At 39.5% G+C, this 24,542-nt stretch overlaps 1 protein-coding gene and 1 long non-coding RNA gene across 5 annotated transcripts in view; one reads left to right on the forward strand and one right to left on the reverse strand.

Annotated features, from left to right (window-relative positions):
- Positions 1-24,542, reverse strand: part of CLIC5 (CLIC family member 5) — a 76,318-nt gene that overhangs the window by 51,335 nt on the left and 441 nt on the right. The window contains exons 2-3 of one of the 3 annotated variants that reach the window (XM_023924260.2): positions 21,466-21,545; positions 18,264-19,037 (exon numbers count right to left, since the gene is read on the reverse strand). In XM_023924260.2, coding sequence (XP_023780028.2) covers positions 18,264-18,752 — 489 coding nt within the window. In that variant the 5' untranslated portion in view covers positions 18,753-19,037; positions 21,466-21,545. Of the gene's footprint in view, positions 1-121; positions 513-18,263; positions 19,038-21,465; positions 21,546-24,542 lie in introns of those variants that run through there. The other 2 variants (XM_023924259.2, XM_023924261.2) reach the window with 2 other exon arrangements.
- On the forward strand, positions 534-4,602 carry LOC111927414 (uncharacterized). Of its 2 annotated transcripts, XR_015282684.1 has the most exons (4): positions 534-964; positions 1,463-1,622; positions 3,825-3,906; positions 4,281-4,602. It is a non-coding gene; the product is annotated as an uncharacterized LOC111927414 (long non-coding RNA). The 2 variants fall into 2 exon arrangements; XR_002863571.2 differs by lacking the exon at positions 534-964 and having other exon boundaries at positions 1,354-1,622; positions 4,281-4,601.

The following is a 24,542-nucleotide window of genomic DNA, read 5'->3' on the forward strand; positions in this document are numbered from 1 at the left end:
GAGATAACAGGCTGTCACAGCACCGCTTCTGCTCAGCACCAGAAAATTAAAGTTTGATTATTCAGTAGAAGCTGAGCCGATCTGAGAGTCACACCAGTGTCCAGTTCACAGCGCAACTTACCTTCACAAAGAGCTCAATTTCAGGGTCCTTTCCTTCCCCATTAGCAGCAACAGAGTCTGTCATTTTTCACCCCCAAGGCTACCAGCTGATCTCTTGATATTAAGAGCAAAAGGAGGTTTCAACTGCACGGCGTGTCAGTTTCCCTTCTGAACCGCTCTCACAAAGCTCTTAAAACATCATTTGTAGTGATAAAGCTCGAAAGCAGTGGAGTAAACAAGTTTGCAGGTTATGAAATTAATAATAATTAAGAAAAGGCAGGCAGCAGAGGAGCAGCCCCTGTTACAGTAGTTCTTCAGAGCAACAAGTGCTGCTGTGCTCTGGTACAGTATCCTCATCTGTCAGAGCTGCAGCCCTCGCTGCCTGCCCAAAATAGCCCAGAGCATAAAAAAACAGAGGGTGGGGTTAAACTCACAGGGGAGGAGACAAGCTCCTGGTACCTACGGCAGGATCGGTCTCTGAGCAAAGAATTCTGCTCTTCCCTGTTCTCAGCATTTCTGTTGTTCCCTCCCTCATTCTACAGCTGGGAGCACCAGGGACAGGGAAGAACGAAGTCCTGCAGCAGGGCTGGTTTCGTTGCTTTAAGCAACAGGGATGTTTTTTTCTGCTTTCCTGAAGGGTGTTTGTCCTGGCTCTAGCTGTTCAAAATCCTAATATTGTTATTGCTAAGAAAAGTAAGAGAAGAAGAGCCTGTGCACTGGCTGTTGGATCAATCAAGGAATGGGAAGAAAAGCAGAGCTTTGCCTCAGCAACCCTGCCATGTGTGTGGTACAGAGTGGAACAGAAGCCAAAACAGAATACTCAGATGAGAGAAGATGATGTGACCGCTGCTGATGGAGCTCAGGAGTAGGGAAATGGGAATACTTGGGTCCTATAACTATTTCTCAGCCTGCCCCTCGAGGTGCTGGTTGTAGAGGGGGAACAGGAGAGCGAAGATTTGCTGGGTGGAGCATGGGAGAACAGTTCCAAGCCTCAGCCTGCTGCTGTCATCCCTACTCCCTTTCCTTCCCCTTGCATTCCTTGCATGACTCAGAGGGCATCACACAGCAGTTCTGAGCATGAGGTGGCACCTATAGAAAGTCCTGACACAGCCAAAAGGCATGAAGGGAGGGAGTGCTGGTACAGAGAGGACAGTGGGCACAGGTGAAAGGGTCAGTGGCACCTCCTCCTCCTCCTCCTCCTCCCCATCCCTGCTGGAGGGACTTTGTGTCCTCCTGCCCTCGGGAAGTCTCTTCCTGCACTTCTGCTCCAATCCTGGTTCAGGACTGCCAAAGCTCTGGCTCACAGGCTGTTGGCAGCTCGAGCTGCCAGAAATGAGCATTTTGCCTTCCCCTTCTGACACAGAGAGGCCTTCTGGGGAGAGTTTTGACATGATTAAACACTCGCCTTTCCTGTAAGTGCTCTTAGCTGTGTGCTTCTGAGATGATCTCCAGTTCCCCTGTGACCTCTAGGCATTTGACACAGCTCCAGAGCAGTCACAGCCAACACCTCCGTGGCCCTTTGGGTAAGTCCTGTGGGAATCTTCCCACAACAGCTGATTCATGTGCACTACATGAAGGACTGAAATGGTTAACGAGTAAATCTCATTATGCTGTTGCAACTGTAATTACAACATAATCATCATTATAATTACTGTAAAAGTATGCTTATGGTTTTTAGATCTAATTAGCACTCATTCAAATAACTGGAAGGTTAACTATAAGAGAATTAAGTGTTATTACTCCTTTGATTTCAAATTTTTACGTGTAATTTTTGGAGTAGGCACATTAATTACCAAACATTTAGAGTACAATTGCTCTTAGGCCTACAGGCAAGTTTCCAAGGACATGGGCTAAGTGTACTTACATGTGGCAGAAAGAATCATTGCATTGTAATTATGCATTCCAGTTATAAAAGTCTGCCAAAAACTTAAGAGTAATCACTGTATCTCTAAAATGCATTCCTAAACAATCCATTATTAACTGTACAATTATAAGCTTTTGGGTTTTATTGAAAAATTGTTTTGTTCTAACACCTTGTGGTGACATAATTTCTCTTTAATGAGGGTTCTTGGGAACAATGGGAAATGGGTCATCACTGACATTACCTGTAGCTCCAGCCCCACTGAAAACATTGTTTTTATATAGGCAAGTGGTTTGAACAAATTATATCACAGGACCATCTCTATTGGAAGAGAAAATACTGTCAGCTATGAGCACAGTAATGAGGTAACGCTGCTAATGTTAAACCAAAGGGAAGAAATAAAACCAGCTTTCAAAATATCAACACTTACAAGTTATGATGCATGTGACCTATTTAGATGTCTATTTTAGAATAACAAAATATGCCCTAGAAGTGTCTAATTTTTTCCATTGAGCCCAGGGTAACGAGATAAACACGTAATGGTCAGACAAATCCTGCAGTAATTTTTAAGTAAAATAAATCTATGGCTTTAGTGCCTGATTCCTGTGCATGTGCCATCCCTCACTCCAGAGGCTGTACGTGCCTTGTGCTTCTGAAAGTCAAACTCCAGATGTAGCAATTTCAGTAGAGATTCAACGTGTCAAAACATTCAAATCCTTCCCTCCCAATTGCTGTCTGGGTTTAGTGGTGTGTTATAATCACTTTGCAGATGAAGATTACTGCGCTGAGGCTCAGCAAAGCAGAAGGGAAACTTTGCAATACAAAGGGAGCAAAGGTGCCCTGCAGCCATCTCCATCCTAACCCAGATATAAACTCTGCAGGAAAGGACCAGATCCCACCTGGTTTTTTTCAGGGTTTTTCTGGGCAGTGCTGCCACTGGAAGGTGCCTTCCCCATTTGCTTCCACCTCACCCCCTGCCCCAGGACCTGATCTGGGGTGCTCAGAGGCTACAGAAGTTGAGGAGTGAATACCACACATCTGGTGTTCCAGCTGTGCTTTTAGGTATCCGTGGAAAGAATAAGCCAGCCCATCTCAAAAAAAACCCCTCTGCTTTACAAAAATATCCCCATGGAATCCCTAGAAGAGACCAAACATAACAGACAATATAACTTGTTCATATAATGCTGTTTTTTAAAAAAGAGATTCTGAAAGCTGAATTTAGAATAATCATTGTCAAAGGCAGTGAGTAGGAAGAAATATATGTAGATGTATATATAAATATATATTTATGTGCACTGCTTTAGGACTCTATTCATGCATTTACTGCTTTTCTGTCATAGAAAATTGACTTATCACTTACATCTGGGTGGAACCTTTCTGACTACAATGGTTTTTAGTGTCTACACAGCTCTTTTGTGTGTTATGAAATCAGGTCTTTCTTCAGCCAAACTAAGGGTAAGACACTGATAAATAATTAGTACACTCTCATTTTACTGCAAAGAATGAGTCACTTAGTTTGGCCTATCATTTTCTCACAAGTCAGAAGTAGCAGAGGCTTTGAGTTACACACAAGAACATTAGACACTGAATTATGAACTCCTCATAAGCCAAGTCATTATAGTTTGAGGTTTATGAGATATAGAAATGAATATGAGCACATCATCCCATTAATAAAAGAAGAGGACAGCTTCAGAAAAGGAACGGCCATGTCCCCACGTAAGACCTCTATTGTAGGTGAACCCTGATGCACTATCAGCTTTCACAGGCCTGATCCAAGCTTCACTTCCAGCAAAGATTTGTCCCAGGGGGGTGAAGCAGAGGCCAAGCATCCAGAATGTAACTCTATCATGCTTTTCTCCAGCAGACTGCTACGTTACCCAGAAGGATCAGAGCACAAAGCACATCCATCCCCCAGTGCTCCCATCCAGCTCATTCCATGAGAGCAGGTATTGCAAGTTTTATACAATACCGGCGACGTTTTTCATTGCTGTGATGAAAAGAAGTAAAAACTTGGTGCAGCTGCAGTAAATGCAGTAAATGGTAATCAGGGCTATGATTTTTCCAGGGAATTATTTAGCTGCTTATTTGCCAAAAAAACCCACACCTAAGCAGCACCCAGGGTGGTGGGAATGGGTTATGGAAACATCTCTCCCAGAGACAGTCCTGAATTACTGGCAATTTGCAACTGCATTTCTTGGATGCTAGTAGTTTTGATATGCAACACACTTAACAAGTTAACAACTGCAACAAATTAATCCAGTAATTTTTATTTTCTTTGGAGTTATAATGTCTCACTATCGATCTTTTGTCTGAATTTCAGAAAAATCAAAAGATTTGTCTCAGATATTTGGGGAGAGACAGTGGGCTCCCCTCCCAAATTGTACAAGACATGCAAGAAGATACAAAGCTCTTCTCATCAGCCTTATGCCAACATTGGGTGATCAGATTCTTTCCCTCAGCTCTAAAGATGTACAGTACCTCAAAATGTGCTGGTTTGATGGAAGAACTGTGATTTTGTTCTTTTTTGTGAATTTTCCCACACTCAAGGTAATGGAAGAAAAGACATCAATAGATACAAAAACAGCTGTGTAGCCTGAATGTTCCAATAAATGGGGTGGGATGGAAAAGCCTAGACCAGAAAACTTTGCACTCCATTAATTGGCCAGTTTGAGATAACCCAATCTATACCCACCCCCAGACATTGTGAATCCATCACAGCCATAAACTACAGCAGCTCTCCTTTATATTTTTATTAAAAAAGCAGCACCTTAGCTCTAAAATTATCTTGCTGAAACTCTTCTGTTTAGCAGAATGAATCAGTTCAGACTGGAGTTTTGCAAAGTTCTACTCCAAAACCATGGAATTATTTTTATATATAATTATATTTTTGCATGGATTCAGCATCAAACTTTGCTGTAACATTAATAAGCATTAACACCTCAAGAGAAAACCTGCTGCTGTTCAGTGTGAAGAGGGATTTCATTATGGATAATGATCTCAGTGCTCATATTGAGACAGAATCAGGTACCCATTTGTAAGGAAGAGGCTCTGAAAAGGTTCAAAATCATCTCCTAATCCTGCATTCAGTACAGAGGCTTCTAGAGGGCAGTGGTTTATTTCACTATCATTTCAAAACTGACATTTCAATTAAAAACAAAAGATACCTCCAACCAGGACTGAGACTGCTCTGGAAAGTGGTATTGTAGGAGATACAATGGACAGCATGACAGATTGTCCCAGACTGTGGGCTATATGGATAATGCAGCTGATGAAAGGAGAAATGTAGAAATCCTCAGCCTTTGCTTTTCAAAATGAATCCTCCATGTTATCAAGTGTGGTGAAGAAAAACAGCACCAGGTAAGTCTGATGTACCCATTGTTGTTGAATCACTACTGTCATAGAACTAAAATTACATGATTTTACTTCCAAATCTGCAACAGAGTCAGTAATGCCTATTCCTGACTTATTTTACCGGAGTTCATCATCTAAGTGCCTATTTGGATTATTTCTGTTCCCTTCTTTGTATGCTTCTTATCATAAATTAAGTCTAAATTAATTAAGATTTGAAGTATGAACAGGCAAGCTAGGATTAAATCCCCCCCCAAACAAAAGACCAGCATACAACACACTACTTTAATCCTGATTTATGAATTATTATTTACAGAAAGTGTTCCAAATGGCATGTACAACTCATCCACATCTCAGGCTAGGCTTCAATTCCTCCCAGTAAATAAGGCTCAAAGAATGCACAGTTGCTGCTGATTTCATTAGACACTTTAGTGTTTCACACTGTTGTTTAGCAAACAATTTGGCTGAAAGCTGGAATTACTCTCTATGTTCTGAAGTACATTATTTCTAAAAGTTGAAGTTTTCGGCAGCTCAGTTAGAAATTACTCATGACTCAGGCTACTCCCCATGGGTTCACACACTGGCATCAGTACCTGCATGGCAGGTTATGTGCCTGGATCTGCACCGTGGATTTCAGAGTCCTCTGCAGTGTATGTACTGTTTGGCTTAAGAAAAGGGCCTTCAGATTTTTGCTTCCTGATAAACTCACACTTGATCAGTGTGAAATAGCAGGGCTTAACATCCTTACACCCCTCTGTGGCAGCAAAGTTTAACCTCTGCAATGGTGATGCCTCTGGTCAATGGCTGTGCTGCTCACCTGGGTTAATGCAGCTGGCTGACCTTGAGCCTCACAGTGAACTGAAGAACTCTTCCATTCTCCTTAATAAATTGCCTTCATTCATTTTTCATTTCACCTTTTGGTACTTCTTCTGTGATAAAGTTTCCACCAGGTTTGCCAGCTCGCTTGCCTTAGTGCATCACCTTAAGCTCTTATGAAATGAACGGTGGGTTCTTTGTTCTTTTTTTTCCTTCCTAAGAACTTCAAAGTAAAAGTTCAACATCTTGCAGTACCTGAAGTTGACTTGGTGATACTCATTTTAGGTTTTTTTTTTTGCTTGAGGACTCTTTTCACTGCAGAGCTAATGCAAACAACCAGGATGAACTGAAGTAAGTTAAGCACAGATATGACCTCCACTTTTACATTTAGCAGATTTTTTTCTGGTAACTGTCACATTAACAGATTTTTGCTGGTGACCAACAAACCCAGCTAATTAGGACTTCCAAGAACATGTCCCACATACTTAAGCAAAAGATGGTAGTGGTAATTCTTAAAAAGGTGGTTGACTAAAGACCCAAAGTAATTTTTTTGTGAAATTCAGCACTGAACACAGTCTAAATAACTGGGGTGCCTTGTTTCAGTCTGTCAGAACTGAGAATATTGGGTAGTCCAACTAGGAAGACATAAGGGATTTTTTGTCTCTTAAGTGGCAGATTTTCCAAAAATTTTCCATCTTTTGCCAAAATCACATATTTTCACAGAGCATGCACCAAGTATCACTTTTATAAGAAAGGTGTGGACCCTTGACCACTGGCTGAAATACCTGGGAGCAACCTCATAGACCACCAAAATGTCAAAGCCCAGTTTGTCTTTGCAGTCTCACTGCTCTGACCCTGGTGACAACTCTGATGCAATTCTGTAGAAAATGGATAGGTTTTCCTGTGAGACCTACACCAGTTGGAAAAGTTCTAATGAAATATGGACCCCTTTACTCATTATTAGCAACTTCTACCCATTTCTAGTCAAGCAGCAAGTCAGAGTTGATACCAGACTAATTAATAAATATATATAAAGGTACCTCATGATGTTGAGATAAAACTAAATTCCCCTGCAGAGGATGGCAGCCAACAGAGGCTCTCCAGTTAAGTTTTGACTACAGGTTCATGAAGAAAATTGACCTTCAGAGAGGAAAAGCAGAGTTCAGAAGGATGAAGCTGTGTGTGTTGTGAGGTTTGACTCCTGTCAGCTCTGCATCTTCACTAGATGGAAGTCACTGTGATGGAGTTTCTATCATCTCTGACCATGCAAGGTCTCCTGACCATAAGAAGATGACTTTAGGCTACAGAATTATCATACTAACATGCTCTGCAATTATCTCATAAGCCAGGAGATATCTAGCAATTAAACAACAAATTAAAAGGTAATTGATAGCCCTTTGTAGATAACTAAGTATATAGAATAAAACTGAAAGGAAGTTAGCCAGGTCATCTATCACTCTTCCAAGATATTGTAAACCTTGCACTGTATTATAGTAAAGCAAAAATAAAGAAAAAAATTAAAATGCTGTGATGAAAATGAAGGGGAATCCACACATGCAAACTTCATTGTGCAAAGCTTCATAAAATCAGAGGAGGACTCTGGAGCCACTGGAAGTAATACATGTGGGAATAGTTTACTATTGATGGGGCTGATAGTGCCACTGATATGTAATGCTTCGTAATTCTTTCCCTGTTTACGCCCTGTTTTTAAGTCAGTGTGGCTGGACTTTAAAAAGGGAGCTTTTCAACACTGGTGTCTTCTTTATTCATCCAAAGGACTTCAGATACCCAAAGATTTATCTTGCAATGCACTCAGCCACTGAAGTCACGGATTCCCCCAGGCTACATCTTAAAACAAAAGCTTGAAAGTGAACAAAATTCAAGGAAATGACCCAATTTCCCCAGAATCAACAGCAAGCTAAGAATAGCCTCCTGAACTCCTCAATGTCAGCTTAGTCAAACCATTGTCAAATGAAAATACATTTGTTTTCAAGTGTTCAGAACTCCATCGTCAGGGGGTACACTCTCCTACAGGTGATTATGTGAATATATATACAAGAACAACATTCTTGTACACAGTATTCTACAGGCACACTTCCAAACACATTCCACCAGCCCACCTGTCACGCTCTGCTTGGAAAATCTGGCCTTCAGTCTGGTTTTTTTGTTGTTGTTGTTTTGTTTGTTTTTTTTAAATAAAGTATACTTGATTACCATCCCCATGAGTCACCCAGTCCAGTCTTGACAAGTTAATTGTTAAGTGGGGTCAGGCAGCAGAGCGTTCTTTGGTCACATCCTTGCAGGGACTTGGAGAGCTCGGTCTCCTCCCTGGCTGGCAGGGGAGGAGGGAATGCCAGGCTGGCTGAGCTGCCGGCCGGGTTTTTATAGCGGGGCTATTTTTAGCTGTTATCAGCCGCGGGTGCGGGGCCAATCCGCACAGAAACTGCTCCGGCCAAACTTCACTGGCAGCAATCTCCCAGGGAGGAGCCGAGTGACTGAACCTGCTGCTCCCAACCGGGCTCCTGCAAGGCGCCAGCACACCCAGGACACGCGTTGGGACCATGAGGAAATTATTGATTCAACAGATAAGCATCCTGCCTGTATTTGGTGAAAATTAGTGAATTTAAAGCGCCTCCTGAAGTCAAATAAGTGAGGCGATCGTTCAGTATGATATACATATAAATCAATCTCTGGTGTTTTTACGAAGGTGGTGGTTTTTATCACCGTGTAACTATGTACTGTGTAACTGGAAACTACTTGCTGTGATTATTTACAAATCCATGTGCTCACCAAAGAAGGATAGATTGGTGCCTTTTCAAAACAGGCCACATGGTGTGTAACAGATTCTTGACACTGGACCCTTGTCCAGTATATTCTTTTAGTAACATTTTGTGGAAATATGACCTTGTAGTAACTTTAGGCTTTGAGAAATTAATTTGAAATTGTGAGAAAAATGTGTATTAAAATTAGGAAAACTTTCTGATGACATTAAGAAAAATAAAAACTTTATAAGTTTAAATTAGTTCTCCTAGTACTTCTGTTTATTGACTATTACCAGTATTATTTGGGCACCTCACTGGCCATTTCTTGCTAACAGAGACCCATCCTCTTGCAGTGAGGGGCCACCCAAAGTATTAGTGTTACAGCTAAGGATGAACATATTTATAGACCAAGTATAAATGTGGGCAAATATAAAACACTTCTGCTGGTCAAATTTTTAATCAAATAGATTTAAAAATTAATCCAAAAAAAGATACAAATACATGTAAGCAGAGGTCTGAAAAGTGATTAAATACCTATATTTTCAGATGCAGATCCACTCCTTCCATGTGCTTCCCAACTAGCCCTCAAGGTACAGGGACACAATGTTGAGATTTCCCAAAGCACAGCAACATAGACATTTCACCTCAAACAGAATTTGTTTACTCAAACAATCATAGGTATCTTAAAAGAGGAGGTTTTTAAAAGAATCTTGCTGCTGCTTGTTTAGTTTAGCTATAAAAGCAGAAGCAAACTGAGACAAGATACAGCTGTGAAAAAAAAAAAAAAGGCACCTTTGTGGAAAGCAAATATGTACAGAAGGGGATTACTATGACAACTGGCAGAAACAGAGACAAAAAGGATTGGCTGGTTTGGCCCCAAAACATCTGAGGTTGTCTAAGCCTAAACTGATTTTTAAAAGAGTTAAATGAATGCTGATGGACCATGCTGGCACAAGAGCAAGGATGTTTCAGCTGCACATAAATAAAGGTAATTTGGAAATTAAAGTGTCAAACCTTCAGAGCAGTGACATTCTGAAACAGATTTCCAAAATGAATAATAATAATAATAGTTTCTAAATAGACCTTAATCACTTTATGAATGAAGTATTACATGACAAGGCTGGCTGTAACAGAATACTTGATCTCATGTCCCAAAAAGTCACATCCAGTCCCATGAATTTCTTTTTCAGATTACCTAGAATTCCCAAAGAAACTGTCTTGGTCAGTGTGCAGATTTCTACCTTTCTGTGCCACATCTATTATAGACATATAAGCAGGAAGATAATGGTTTTTTCTCAGAAGATGTGTTCTAGAGTTTTACTTCATTAACACATGCATGGAGCCTGCAACAGAAAATTAATTAACTTGTGAATCAAAATCCTGGTTTTGAACACTGCTGGATGTACTGAAACCAGACCTGTGCACTGACAAATTCACTTCCCATCTATCCCTGAGCACGTCATTGTAACATCATGAAAGTCACTGACATCTTACATTATCAGAGACATACCAACAGTAAAAATTCACCTACAATTGTTTCATTAATTGATATGAAAAAGAATATCTAGAGATCTAAATATAAAAATCATACCTGCAGATGACAAATAAATGACTCATTTTAGAGTGACACACTTCCACCTTTTCTTCTGCCACAGAAGGTAGTTTCATACAGGTTCATAACATTTCCCACAAAGAAGTGGTAAATATTTTTTATATTGCCACAAATACATAGAAATATTTATGTTTCCTTTCAGCCACAAACAAGGTTATGAGAGGACACTGAATATTTCTAAGTAAACTCATAAATAAAGTGGCAGAAGAGTGGAAAATTTGCCTTCAATGCAGGGTCTTATGACCCAAAGAAACAAACCATTTTTCTTTTCCCAATTAAAATCTTAAGCTGTGTTTGAAGTGCTACCTAGGAATTCAAATTTAGTATATTCACTTGGCTTGTCTCTTCTACTATGGTGTCTGAAATAAAATGTAATTCTAAAACAAATGCAGTTGAAAGACACATATATGGGATTGTTGTTAAAAAAAGGATGAAATTTGACTAAAGTTAGAATGCTGGATCCCAGTCTTGGAAAGATGATAAAATGTATTAGATTATTTTATCTGCTTAATTTAGACTGCAAAGCGAAGAGCAGAAGTGTCCAACATCTCACTGTTTGATCACTATCGCACTTCAGTTGTTTCTGAGTGACACTGAAACAAAAAGGGAAATTACATAGCCTGAAAAAAGAAATGAATCAATCCAAAGTTTGTTTCCAGGTGTCTGTCACCAGAATTCACTTGTAGTCTAATCTAGCCATCCAAGATTTGTACTTAAACTCTCACTGGTGGTATTCTGTTTATTTAACTTCAGGTGACCATGCCATTGTTTCCAGTGAAAGATTATGGCTTGATGCAGTTGCCTGAGCCTAGATATCCAGCAGCATTTGATAGGATGGCTGAGGAAATCCATAAACATATATGAGACGGGATCTATGGGACATCCATGGCCTGCAGATGAAGCTGGAGGTCAGGAAAGAAGCCTCTAGAAGCCTTCTAAACCAGCAGGAGATGCCTGTGGTTGGAAAACTGGATTAGGCCCCACTCCATACAGTGAACATAGAATGAAATCTATCTAACAAGTAACCTCCCTCTACAGGTGGTGCTTGCACTTGGACACAGGAATTAACATCCCACCATGATATTTCAGGTAGCTGTTTGTTGCAAAAAGAGGCTAAGGCATCCTGCAGAGGTGTAGTTAATGGCTTACAGACACACCTGCAGTGGAATAAGCCAAATCCAACCCTTGATATCTAAAGAAAACAAAGAGCAGAGTAGAAATGTTTTCCTCTTGCAGACTCAAAAATACTTGACATATATCATCACCTATTGCTCTGCAGGGATTATGCATTATTTTGTGTTTGTAGAATATCAGTCTTGGTAGAGCTGCTCTTTAGGTACTTCTGAAATAAGCAGTTTGAAATAATACAAATTGCTCTGTTTTGTACAGGATCCATTTAATAGGTGACAGTACCGCTACACAGATAAGTTTTCAAGCCCAGCAAAGAAGCAATCCACAAATGCAAACATTTTTCACTCCAAAAATGTAGGTACTGAGACGTTTCAAAAGGAAAAACCAGTCCATGCTGGGATAAGAGCCTTATTTTCAGAGCATCAAAGAGGTTATCACAAGATGAAATATATATGAGGAAAAATAAATGAGTAAATAAATCCTGTTTTAACTTTCTCTCGGTGTGACCAACATTATTTACATTGTGTTTGCCATTGCTACAGCCGCTGTGCAGGGACAATTTCCTAGATAATACAGGTCTGTATTTGGAAGCTGTTGCTACGCTACTGCACTGTGCCCCAACACCGCTGTGGCTGGAGCCACACACTGAGGGAGGCACGGGAGTGCCAGCTCAAAATTGATTCACAGACCTTTCCACAGGTGCCTGAGTCTGGCACAAACTTAGCAAGGGTTGGAAGCAAGACCTTTTACCCTTTGTATCCAAAAGATTAAGCAAAGTGCTCTGTCCTGCTGCTGGAACACACGTTCTGCTCGTCGGAGGACTGGGTGTTATCTGTAACAGAATGGCTGTCACTAATCTTTTCACACACACACACAAACAAACACACAATCATTTGAATAGGCATAAATCCGGCTGTGAAGAGACCCACAGCACAGTTTTCCTCCTCAGAAATAAGGTTTAGGAGCTATTAGGTTTATATGTGAAGATTTAAGAGGTTATCAGTCTGCTGTACATGACAGAGTGGATAGAGGAGGGAGCCATAAAGCCATGCTGGGTCTGCACAGTGGTGTGCAGGTGTTAGAGATATATCCCTATATTCCAATTTAGCAAAGCAAAAGCACTGGGAGGGTGTTCTTCACATTGGATTTATGTCAGAGCTGTTCTCTGACTCCAAAACCAGGCTGTTCTCAGTGAGGGGTGATCAGAGTCTGATCACACCACTAAGTGAAACCTAAATTCTCACAGAAGAGAAACTTAATGCTCTACAAGTCAAATGCCAGCAGCAAACTGTGCTGTACTACTGTATTACACCTGCTTGCAAATGAGCAAGTAACAAATGGTTGAGACTGTCACTGAAGCATTTATTGGGAAAACACCAGGGCTGGAGAAACCCTATAAATGTTAAAAGATTCAACAATATGTTAAAATAGAGCAGATAAAGTGTTGTGATTAGAGAGTTGGATAAATGATGAGTTAAAGAAGCACTTGCTGTAGTTATTTTTATTTGCACTGCTATTTGCACTACCTGTACCTCCAAACTGGAGCTTAAGAATTATATAAATTAACTGGAGAAACCCTTGAAAATGTCATAAAAAAACACCCCTAAAAAAAAAAACAAAAAAAAAAACCAAAAACAAACCACAACCACTCAACATTTAGAAATTATGAAGCTTCCTCAAGCTTGAAGGCAAGCTGAAGGATTTGTTAAATTCAAGAAAGCAAAGACTGAAGGAAATTTGATCTGTATCTTCTATATACATAAAGGTCTTGTATATTAAAAATAGCATAATTCAGAGCAACAAGACCTTACTTGAGAAAAATATTGTCTCAGGATAATAATTAAGTATTATTAAAGACTAATTGGTATAGATGCTGAATCGCACCACTGAATGTTCCCAAAGAAGCATCTGTTAGGAACAGTCTAGATAAGACTGAGAGCTGGAAGACTCATCATTTGGTACTCCAGACTTGTATTTCTATACTTAATTGTACTTGTACGCTATCTCAAGACTATTTGCAGGAATAAACAATTCATTTTAATTATCAAAACAGGTATTACGTTAGGATATTGGTTCCCCATGAGTCATTTCCTGCTGTGTACATGTCAACTTCAGCATCATAGTCTGTAAATCTGCCAAGACTGGTAAACTATGAAAATAGTTCTTGGATCTTTTCTTTGCTCAGGTTATTCAGTTAACTCTGTTTAAAAGGTGGGATTATGAATCATTCAACCTTTTTCTAAACTTATTCATAAGACCAAAGTAATATTTTCTTACTTCCATTTGATTTATTATTTATAATATTTTTAAAAGCTAAAATGTCATAAAAAAACAAACTATTATAATTTTGTGTGCATATGGAGAGTTACACCTGCCATGTGGCTTCAGCTACAATTTACCTTACAACCCTTCAAACCTTGGAGGAGAATATATGGATGAACACTACCCTTATGTGCTGTATGGGGGTCAATTAGAAGAGTAACTGGTTTCCATTGCTAGGAGGTATCTGAACACCCAGCTACATTTACAAATATCTAACCAAAATATTTGCCCAAAACTGCAAATACAGTTGTTTTCCTCTGTAAATTATGAGTGTAGTAAGAAATGCTCAGTTCTGCTCAGCAAAACACCAGTTTAACCACTAACTTCTGACTAGACATCCATGTGGTTCTGCTCTCTTCAAATTATACATGCTTAAAATTAGATTTGTCCTGCGACTTCATGTTCTGAACCATTAATACACATTTCTAAACAGAATTCTCTCAACAGATACCAGAATGCTTCATAAAACAAGAGAAAAGCCAACTCATTAGGAAGAAGTGATTTTCCCAGTGACACAATGATGAGTCTCACTGTCCCTGTGAGGAACATGGTCTGTCATTCACAACAGTTCAGCTCTACTTGAGGAGTAAGTAGGGAACTAGCACAGAGTTAATTATGACACCAAGCTGGAGTCCTCAGTCCTGGCTTGGAAATCAGAGAACCACAGAATCACAGAATCAGTAAGGTTGGAAAAGACTTTTAAGATCATCAAATCCAACTGTCAACCCAGCACCACCACCATGTTCACCATTAAACCAGGTCCTCAACCATCACATCCACATGTTTTTGGATGCCCAGAGATGGTAACTCCACTTCCCTGAGCAGCTTGTTCCAGTGCCTGACAATCTTCTCCATGAAAATAATATACAATTCCTAATATCCAATTTAAACCTCCAGTGGCACAAAATTGAGGAATTTTCTTTCATCCTGTCACTTGTTTCTTGGGAGCAGAGCCCTGACTCCACCTTCCTTTCAGGGAGTTTTGAAAGCAAGAGCCCCTCTGCTCCCTCAGCCGCTCCTCATCAGAGCTGTGCTCCAGACCCTTTCCCAGCTCTGTTCCCTTCTCTGGACATGCTCCAGCACCTCAGTTTCTTTTTTGTCGTGAGGGGCCCAGAACCAAACCCAGGATTTGATGTGTGGCCTCAGCCATACCCAGCACAGGGGGACATCACTGCCCTGGCCCTGCTGCCACACCATGGCTGGTACAGCTCAGGTGCCATTGGCCTTCTTGCCCACCTGGGCACAGCTGGGTCATGTTCAGCTGCTGTTGACTCACACTCCCAGGTCTTTTTCCAGCTTTCCAGCCACTCTTCTCACAGCCTGCCACACTGCAGGAGTTGTTGTGACCCAAGTGCTGGACTCAGCACTTCAAATGAGGAGTGGGAAACATATTGTGGGAAAAACAAAAATGTCCTTTCTTTTCCAGCTCCTGACTTAATGGAATTTTACAAAAAGATACCATAATTCCAAACAGAAACAGCTAAATGCTTAGGTCCTGATTCTTAAATAGTGAATGATCCAACAGGTGCAGGTTGATGATGCTAAACCACTGCATAATGTTGGTATGTTTGCCTAACACAAGGTGTTTATTGCTCAGGGTAAAGAGTTACCTTCCTTCTTTTGGGAACTGTGCTCCTATGGCACAAATGAGTATAGAGAGGCCATAATCTGCAGTCAGTATCAGGCCATTGAAAAAACAGAATGGTAATAATTTTCTTCTGAAAAGAAAATTGAAGGACTAGTCTTTAAATAACTCAAGCCTCAGGAAAACACAAAAGTTTAAATTTTCAAAGAAACCTAAACCTTCAGAACAAACATGCTGCTCAACAGGAAAATACAGTGTACAGGTGAGAAGGCTGGACCTTGGAGCTATGATTGGGTTAGGCAGTCCTGTGCACTCAGTAACACAGCTTGTGTGCCAGTCACATTTCTGTTCAAATTGCAAAGGCTTTTGTTTGAAGAAATTACAGCGTTATTGAAAAGGCATTAAAGTGGCTGTGACAAGCCTGGACGTGCTGGAGTCACACAAACAGATTCATGTTGTTACATGCTGCATTCTGCTGTTAAAGGCACAGGGAATTTCTTTTTTACCTTATGTCACATCCTGAAATAACCCACTGACATGACATTGTTACCAAGAAGTGATAATCACTGAAAAATTAGTTAAAGTGATGTAAACATTTTCTTGGTGTCTAATGAATGGACTACTGCAAACATTATCCATCCAGCTGCACTGTTAGATACCATTTAATATTCCCACTTTCTCTGGTGTTCAGTCCTCTGACACGTTTCCAGTCTTTCACAGTTTTATTAATGCTACAAGCCAAGGGGGGAATAAATAGTGGCAGAAGAGTCATGATCACTATTGTCCCACAGCACAAGTACTGCTGTCACTGTTAGTGTCTGCAGGAAAGTTCAAACCCAGATGAAACCAATTTCAGAGCAACACTGGCCTCAGGTGGAACAGAGACCATGTGAGAAGGGAACCATCAGTGAGTAATATTTATTGACACAACTGAGATATTAGCTCCATGTGCAAGAAGCCACAGCCCTCAGGGATTTCACTACTCTTGTTATATATTATTCTGTGACCTTCCATTTTTACAGGCTGACTTTTGTTATCTAGATAACTGAAGAGAACAAAGCTGGATCTGCATTCCATGGAATTACTACTTTATTGCCTTGATACCAGAAAGATAAAAAAAAAAACAAAGTCAGAAACTAAACATCATCAAATTCTCAAGGAGCAAAGCACTGTAACAGGAGTTCACCTAGCCAGCAGTACCCAGTGCCCTGCATGGATCACCTGAGAGCCTCATGTCTCAACCTTTCAGCCAGGTAGGGATATCTTGGGGCTCAAGGACATCTCAAAGACACCAGGCTGTTTGGCAAGTGAAGAGAGCAGTTTGCCTTTCTCTCTGGACTAGCTGATAAGAACCTTTATGGGATAATCAGTTACTCTGCACAACAAAAGCAAGGAAAAGGACTTCCTCAGACCTTGTCCATGACAGTTCTGTTCAAAATGCCTCTCTTCTCACTTTTCAAATTAACCCAAGCAACTCTGCTTGAATGGGAACATCGGCACACATTTCTTATTTTCTCCACAGGCAAAATAGATAATAACATTGTTAAAATAAAACAAAACAAAATAACACTGTTATTTTGGAATAAGAGGAGTGTGAAAGAATAAGGAAATTAAAGAGATTTTAAAGCCAAAATAAAGCTCACAGGTTTCTAACACCATGTAGTTGCTAACAAACAAAATGTACTCAATTGCTGCAACTTTTAACACATACACAGGACTACATGCAGGAATATAAAATAGAACTAATGCCACAGCTCTTACTTTGACCATATAATCAACATATTTTTAGCAATGACAATGATCCAGTCATAGAAATATGAGAGGTGCTGTTTCAGGGAGTCATTTAAACAAATGACTGCTGAAAACTCTTCTCATTATGTGTGGTGATAAAATCTCTTCTGCTTCCAAAGCCCCCATGGAATTGAGAAACAGATTTTGATAATATTATTTATGTTGAAAAGTGACAAACTTCATGAGGCTTCTCTTGAAATAACAAAACATTATAATCATGGTGTATTGTTCTATTCAAGGTACACAAGATCTTGAACATCCTTATATAGTTAAAAAAAAGGCACTCTCAGGCCTAATAAATGTTGAGAATGGTTAAATACAAGTGTTTTTATGAAGGGAATTGTAGTGTTTATTCAAGAACACAGGTGCTTACAGTTTTGAAACCTAAGTAATCCTTTATAAAGTAAGAAAATATGTGAAAGCCCTCTCAGTAATTTATACCTAACTGGAAATTATTGAAAATATGTGTTGAAATTGTCACAGAAATACCTACATCTAAATATTGAAAGAAATAAAAGAAAAACATCTTTCAGGGATGAGCATTATTTAAACCATATATTCCGTTTTATTCATAGCAGTCATAGCTATTACTTTTGACCTCTCAGCTACTAGATAGTGAAGTGCAGGGATAGCTGAACTAGCTCAACTAAAAAGTAGCAGCCTAGCTGTAAAAGCAGGGAGATTTCCCAGAATAAATTAATTGTAGCAACCATCAGAATACCTCTACCATACTTCCACCTGAATGAAGAAACCCCAGGCAATTCCACACAACACAAATCACCTCTTTCTCTGCTTAAAGATGCAAGAGGTAAGTGAAGGCTCCCTGCAGCAGAGTTGGGAGCAAAGCAGTGGGTACCTGTATTTCACTGATTTGGAGGACACACATTGATTTGGGGTTTAAAACTAGAGTATGCTTAGGAGCACCTGGGTTCTTACCTTTACAAAAATGGAAATCTCAAATTCTTCCTGAAAGTTGCTACTTTCTCCAAAGTTATTGTTAAGGGGAAGCTTGAGGGAAGTTGAAGAGTTGGTAAAAGTGCTCTGTCTCTGACGAGACTGGAAATCTGGAGGAAAATGCAGGTTGCTCTCAAACACTGTGCTCTCTACGTCCTTATCTTCCAGAGCTGGGCTCATCAGATCCATCTGCTGCTCTGGGTGCTCTTCTTCAGCACTACGGTGAGATGAAGAGTCATTTTCTCCATCACTTCCATGCTGAGAGGTCACAGAATTATTACAGCTATCTTCTGAGTTTTCTTTACTACTATCCGTGTTTTCTGGGACATTAGTGATGGAAAAAGGGGGTGCTGAATCTGCAGGGACATGATCAGAAAGATCACCCCCTTTATTTTCCTCAGAATCTGAAACCTCAGAGACAATGGTGTCGTTAGCATTTTGATTGATGTCAGTGAAGACTGGATCTTCCATGGCTGCTGGCTGGTGAGTTTTGCCTGCCTGCTGGTACCTTACAGACTACAATTAAAGTGAGATGTTGACAGACAAGGCTCCTTAGGAGGAAGCAGAGTCTGTGGTGTTCTTTCTGAATGCTCAGCTACACATGGCAGATCTCCAACAATCATTTACTGAGAGCCTTGAATCAACAACTGCACTTCCACTGAAGTAAAAGGCTGTCTCATTTTTAACCCCTTTGTCGATCTGACTCTTGGGAACAGTATCTCAGGAGCTGTAATCAATTATTCCTCCCGATGTTGCCTGGATAAGTATAGGGGAAAAAAAGCTGAAGAACTTATCAACACTAGAAAGCTACAGTAAAAAAATAAGTGTTCTTACATAGGAAGTCAAAAAGAGTTCTACTGGAAATCTTATTTATGTAAAGAGGTAGAAATGCAGACTTTATCCACTTACCCATATTTTCAGCACATAAAAACTTCAAGGAAAAGCAAGGTAAAATGTCCTCAACAATACAAGCAAACATCTGCAACATGTTAGTGTTTACTTACAAAATCATCAACAACTGATGACCATTTATAAAAAAACTACAAAAAAATTATAAAGAGGGAAATTTTAACTTTTTCCAACATTGCCACTCATTCACTTTGGGTTCCACACATTTCATATTTGGCATTGTCCTCCTTTCAGCTATAAACTAGGGCCAAAAACTGTAAAACCTCTCATGAGCTGCCCTGGGAATATAGGAAAAGAAAGCAATGAAGAAGTATTAATCGTGATTACATATACATAATGCATCAATTATAATCACATTTAGGTTATGTATCTCCATGTCGTAAGACATACACTATAGAAATCTAGTTTACCACCTTGGGTATCCAGTTCCTTTTCTCTAATGAGTGGAGGGACACACCAAACTGCACAGAACCTAAAGTGGGTGAATACTGCCAGCTTTAGCATAGAATTAACTGCCCCCCTAAAGACAGATACACATTCCAGAGCAACTGAATTCAGCAGAGCTGAAACTCCTGGAAGATCCAAACCTGCATTTATCAAATTGTTATAAAGTAACCAATTTACTAAAGTCATGAGAACTTCAGGCCTTATTGACTAAAGAATTTTTATCCCCATGTTTACTGCATCTAGATTACATAGATTATTACAAGGACTCTTATAAACTAATTATATTTAATATTTTGTAGTTGAGTCAAAAGGAAAATGAAGGTATTTTCCTCCTGACCCATCTTTGTAACTTCCTGAGAAGCAACTGCCATAGCTAGGTTAGATTTCTTAAAGAAATAAAGAAAAGAAGTGAAAGAGAAAGATGGTAATTCAAGCCATCCCAGACAGAACACAGGCTGTTTCACAGGCCAGAGTAGCAGGTGCTGCCTGCCTGGGATTTATGACTGTAGTCAACTGCCATTACTCTTATATTAAGATTAGAGTACTACTAAAGTTAAATATCAAAAGCAAACCAATATTTCATCTTAATTAAATTTAGGGGTCCTAGATAACCTGGAAAGTGCCAAGATCATGGTCACAAACAAGTTTAATCACTGTGATTGTACAGTACCAAGATGCAGGTAAGTGTCAGAGATCAGTGAGATCTCTTAGCTCACGAGGGCATTTCTGGCCTGATGCAATTCAAGGACTTCAAGGATACATTACCCATTATCAAGGCCTAACTTCAACTTTTACTGCCCCCACATTCTTGCCTGGCACAAGTGCTCCATCACCAAAACAGGATGGAGCACACCTCTTTACATTAGCTCTCTTTACATTTTGCATTTTACATGCAAAAACATTTCCTCACATGGAAATCCTAACTCAGAGTTTCTGAAATGTGTGCTGTGTAATCTGTCTTGCAAACTTCTAGCACTCAAGAGCAAGGGTAATGATAGGACTGATTTAAAATAATGAACTTAAATTACTGAAGTTCAAGAAACTTCAGAAAAGCAATAAACCAGCTGGTAAGTTTTATAAATTCAACTTCTTTTAAGACTATTTTTCACTTCTAAGAAAACACTTGGATTTCTTCATATTTTGTAGAAAGACAAATATATTTCTGCCTGGGTCTGTTCAGCCTGATCTGAGCTTGACTTTGATCAGCAACTCCCACTGATCTTCAACCCTTTCTTCCAGAGTGCTTGCAGGATTAAACTCACTGGGATCATAAAAACTCCCTCCTTAATAACTCAGCTGGCAAACAGTTTGAGGAAAAGAAAGAGCACAGAAATATGCATGACAGAAAACAAAGAACAAAGTCCAGCTGTAGTCCAGTCCATGACTTTTTTTTTCCATCCACAAAGACAACATTTGCAGGATGCAGCAGCACCTGCTGGAGGGTTTAAAATATCACAAGTAAGACAAGGAGTAAAAGTATAAGGTGAGTATTATTTTAAAATAAATAGAGTTGATGTGGGTTTCTTTATTGCAAGTTATCCAAGTTCTTCTTTGCCTCCCTCCAAGAGCAATAAAAATTATTATTAAGTGTCCAATAAAATGGAACTTCTCTCCTGCACAGAAATGAGAGGGGAAGAGGTTGTATGAGGCAGGAGAGCAAAAAAAAAGCTCTTAGCACAACAAAAGCCCTCTGAGAAACAGCCCCACTCCAAAGCCATGAGAGTGCAAAATTACAAAACACAGATCACCAATTGCACCCATTCTCTAAACTCCTCTGCTCCCAAATCTAGAAGGTATTGAGTTAATGTGGAAGTTATTAACACAATACCTTCTGTTGCTAATTCTGTAATCCAAGTTGTGTCACTGACCATTGGACCCTCGTGAGCCATTGGTGACGCTGGTCACTAGCTTTGCAGAAACACAAAGAAACAAAAACCATAAGCAGAAAAGTTCATAAAAGGACAAAAATATGAGCAATAGTACTCCTCATTTTCAAGAGAAGCTTATTTTTTACTTTATGACTGAATTTCCAATTTTACTTCAATTTTATTCTTTTTAAAGGAAGACATACCAGAATCAAAATAACTACAAATCCACTTAGCATACTTAGACACTTACCATTTTATTAGTGTTTAGCACCTGGAATAAGCAAATCACTGTTTCTTTCTACAGTCCAGTGGACAGTGAGGAGCACCTCAAAGTACATCATAAAAAGAGATGGAAATAATTATATCAAAAGGAGATTTAGATGGTCTTTAATACAGCCCAGTTATCAGAACTCCCTACAATAGATGTGTCTGTTTAGACAGCAAGGAAGCAATTCATCTACATTTAGAAGCCCACAAATGGACATCAAAACGGAGGCTAGGAATCCAGATAACTGCATGGTTCACCCTGCAGAGACAGACAGAGCTCCATTCAGCAGCTCTAACATACAGAGACATTTATTAGTATTTAAGTTGTTTGCTTAGAGCAACTTGATTTATCGGAAGGATAAGGGCTCTGAGACACTCAGACTGCTGAAGCAACTATTGAAACTTTAGCAGTTCACCCTGAAATCCCAACAGAAATCAGCACCTCTACCTTGCACCAATTTTAAAATGACAAGCAGAATGACTTATAAAGAAATTCCTGAATTTCTAGTCAGTTATCCCTCACCTCCAGAGCGGAAGAGAAGGGTGGCAAGAATGAAGAGTAATAAGAATATCTTGACAGAATACTTCACATATTCTCAGAGATTAAGAATCAGAGGCAAAACCCCATATTACACTATTTAGTACAGATTCCCAAGAGTTCTACCTGGGTACACCTTTATTGAAGCAATAATTTGCACATATTCTAGACATTCCATAATATTGTAAACTTCAACCCATCCATCAGTGCCACAAGTAGTTTCATTGGTTCACAGCCCTGTTTAGAAACAACAATCTGCTTCTACCGGAATTCCTCTAGTCATTTCCAGTTGGATATTCCTATAATTATAATGGTTTACTAAAGGAGTCCTTCAGTTTTATTTGTCCTCGATGAAGATACTTGCACACTTTAAGCAAGGAGCCTGTAAATCATTCCTCATAAGCTAAAGAAATTGAGGTCCTTCAGTTGCTTGCTCTAAAGTATCTTTTTTGAGACAGAAGACATGCAAAAAAAAAACTCTGAATATTTAAACACTGAGAGTTCTTGGAAACAGCCAAACCTGAAACTGAATTATGATAAACAAAGTTGACTGTCCCTCAGAAACTGAAGGATCTTAGCATCCTGGATCAGACCCTTCATTTACACTTAAGTCCACTCAATGCAAAATCATGAATGTTCCTGGCCATTCAGGATGTTGGTTTTACGAAAAAACAAACAAACAAACAAACTCACCAACAACTTTTTTCCTTCAAAAGCTCCAAAATTTCCAAAGCTTTGCAACATGCAGTTCAAGGACATTATCAAAACTACAGTGTGGGCTCTGGGAGACAGACTGGTCATGGTTTAGAGACATATTAAAAGATACTTGCAATAAATTCATACCACTTTGTTTTCAATCCTGGCCACACTCAATGCCTGGATGAAATCAACCACAAACAAACTCTTGCACCATTTCCAGACTCAGCTTTTATTTTTGTTGTTAGCAGCACCTCATCTCTACACAGTTCATCAACAGTAATCCTCTATCCACTGCCAATCCTGCACTAAACAGTACAAGGACAAAAATTTATCCTACATTTTGTTCTTTTATTTGTATCTATTTCTACTGCAGTAAGGAAAACAAACACACCAAAGAATTATTTCAGTAGACAGTGGTTTGGTAGATGTTGAGGATGACACATTTCACACAGGAGTCAGCACATCCTTGAAACAGGCATCCAGATATCCATCTGTTGTTCTGCTAAAACTGATCTGGATTCTTCAGTCTTGAGGGACTGGTTCATGAATCCAGGACCCCCCTGTAGTAATGATGATTCACCTTCACCCAGATTTCCTTTGCTGCTGGTTGCATAAAAAACATCTTTAAAGCAAACACATCTATAAATTTCACTTTGCATATAACAGACATTTCTCCACTGGGAACCAGACAAATAGAAAACCATTTTGCACAGGACACTCAATTCTCATCAGCTGTTATCAACAGCTTTTAGTTGTTAAAAATACCAGGAGTCATTGTCAACACACATTAGAAAACCTGCTTTACCTGCTGCAGAGCCTAATTATTCCCTATTTGGATGATTCAAAGCCCTTTATTCCTGGTCTTCCAGTTCATTTTTAAAATTTTACTTGGCTTGATCTTTAAGTCCATGGTCAGAAACTCCATTGGAATACCTGAGAGCCTAAGAAATACCAACTTTTATCTACCTAACTGCTTCAAGAAAAACATTTTTGTTTGCCTTTAAAATTTGGCATCATTTCAACAACCTTGTTTATCTCTGAAACTAAGCACCCTTGAAAAGCTCAGCAACCCAATTTCAAGCCTGTTTTCAGTGGAGGCTCTGGTAACTGAAATAAAGAAAGCAGAGACACTACAGTCCTCTGTATCACCCTGTCATGCAGCCTTAGGGATCTCCTTCCACACAGTTTGAGAAACAGCAAGGTTAAGAGCTCTTTTTGTTTATAGCCTCCATACACAGGCAATGCTTTGGATTAAATGGGCACTAAAAGCTTAAGGTCTAATAAAGTTTAACAGCTGTTACTCTTTTATGGTTTCATGAAATGTATATTGACCAGTTTTACTCCTCTTAATGTAAGCATACATATAACTCACCCATTTCTTGTAGCCAAGCACTGTAAATGGAACCAAAAGTTGTATTACACTCATTAGATACATATTGGCTAGACCAGTTCAGAGCTGCTGTGGTGTACTGCCTGTATGATGTGTCAAACTGGGCACACCACATTAGGCTGGGCTCGTGAATAAGTGAATAC

Source organism: Cyanistes caeruleus, chromosome 2, assembly GCF_971803275.1.
Source record: "Cyanistes caeruleus chromosome 2, bCyaCae1.hap1.1, whole genome shotgun sequence".
Taxonomy (NCBI): Eukaryota; Metazoa; Chordata; class Aves; order Passeriformes; family Paridae; genus Cyanistes; species Cyanistes caeruleus.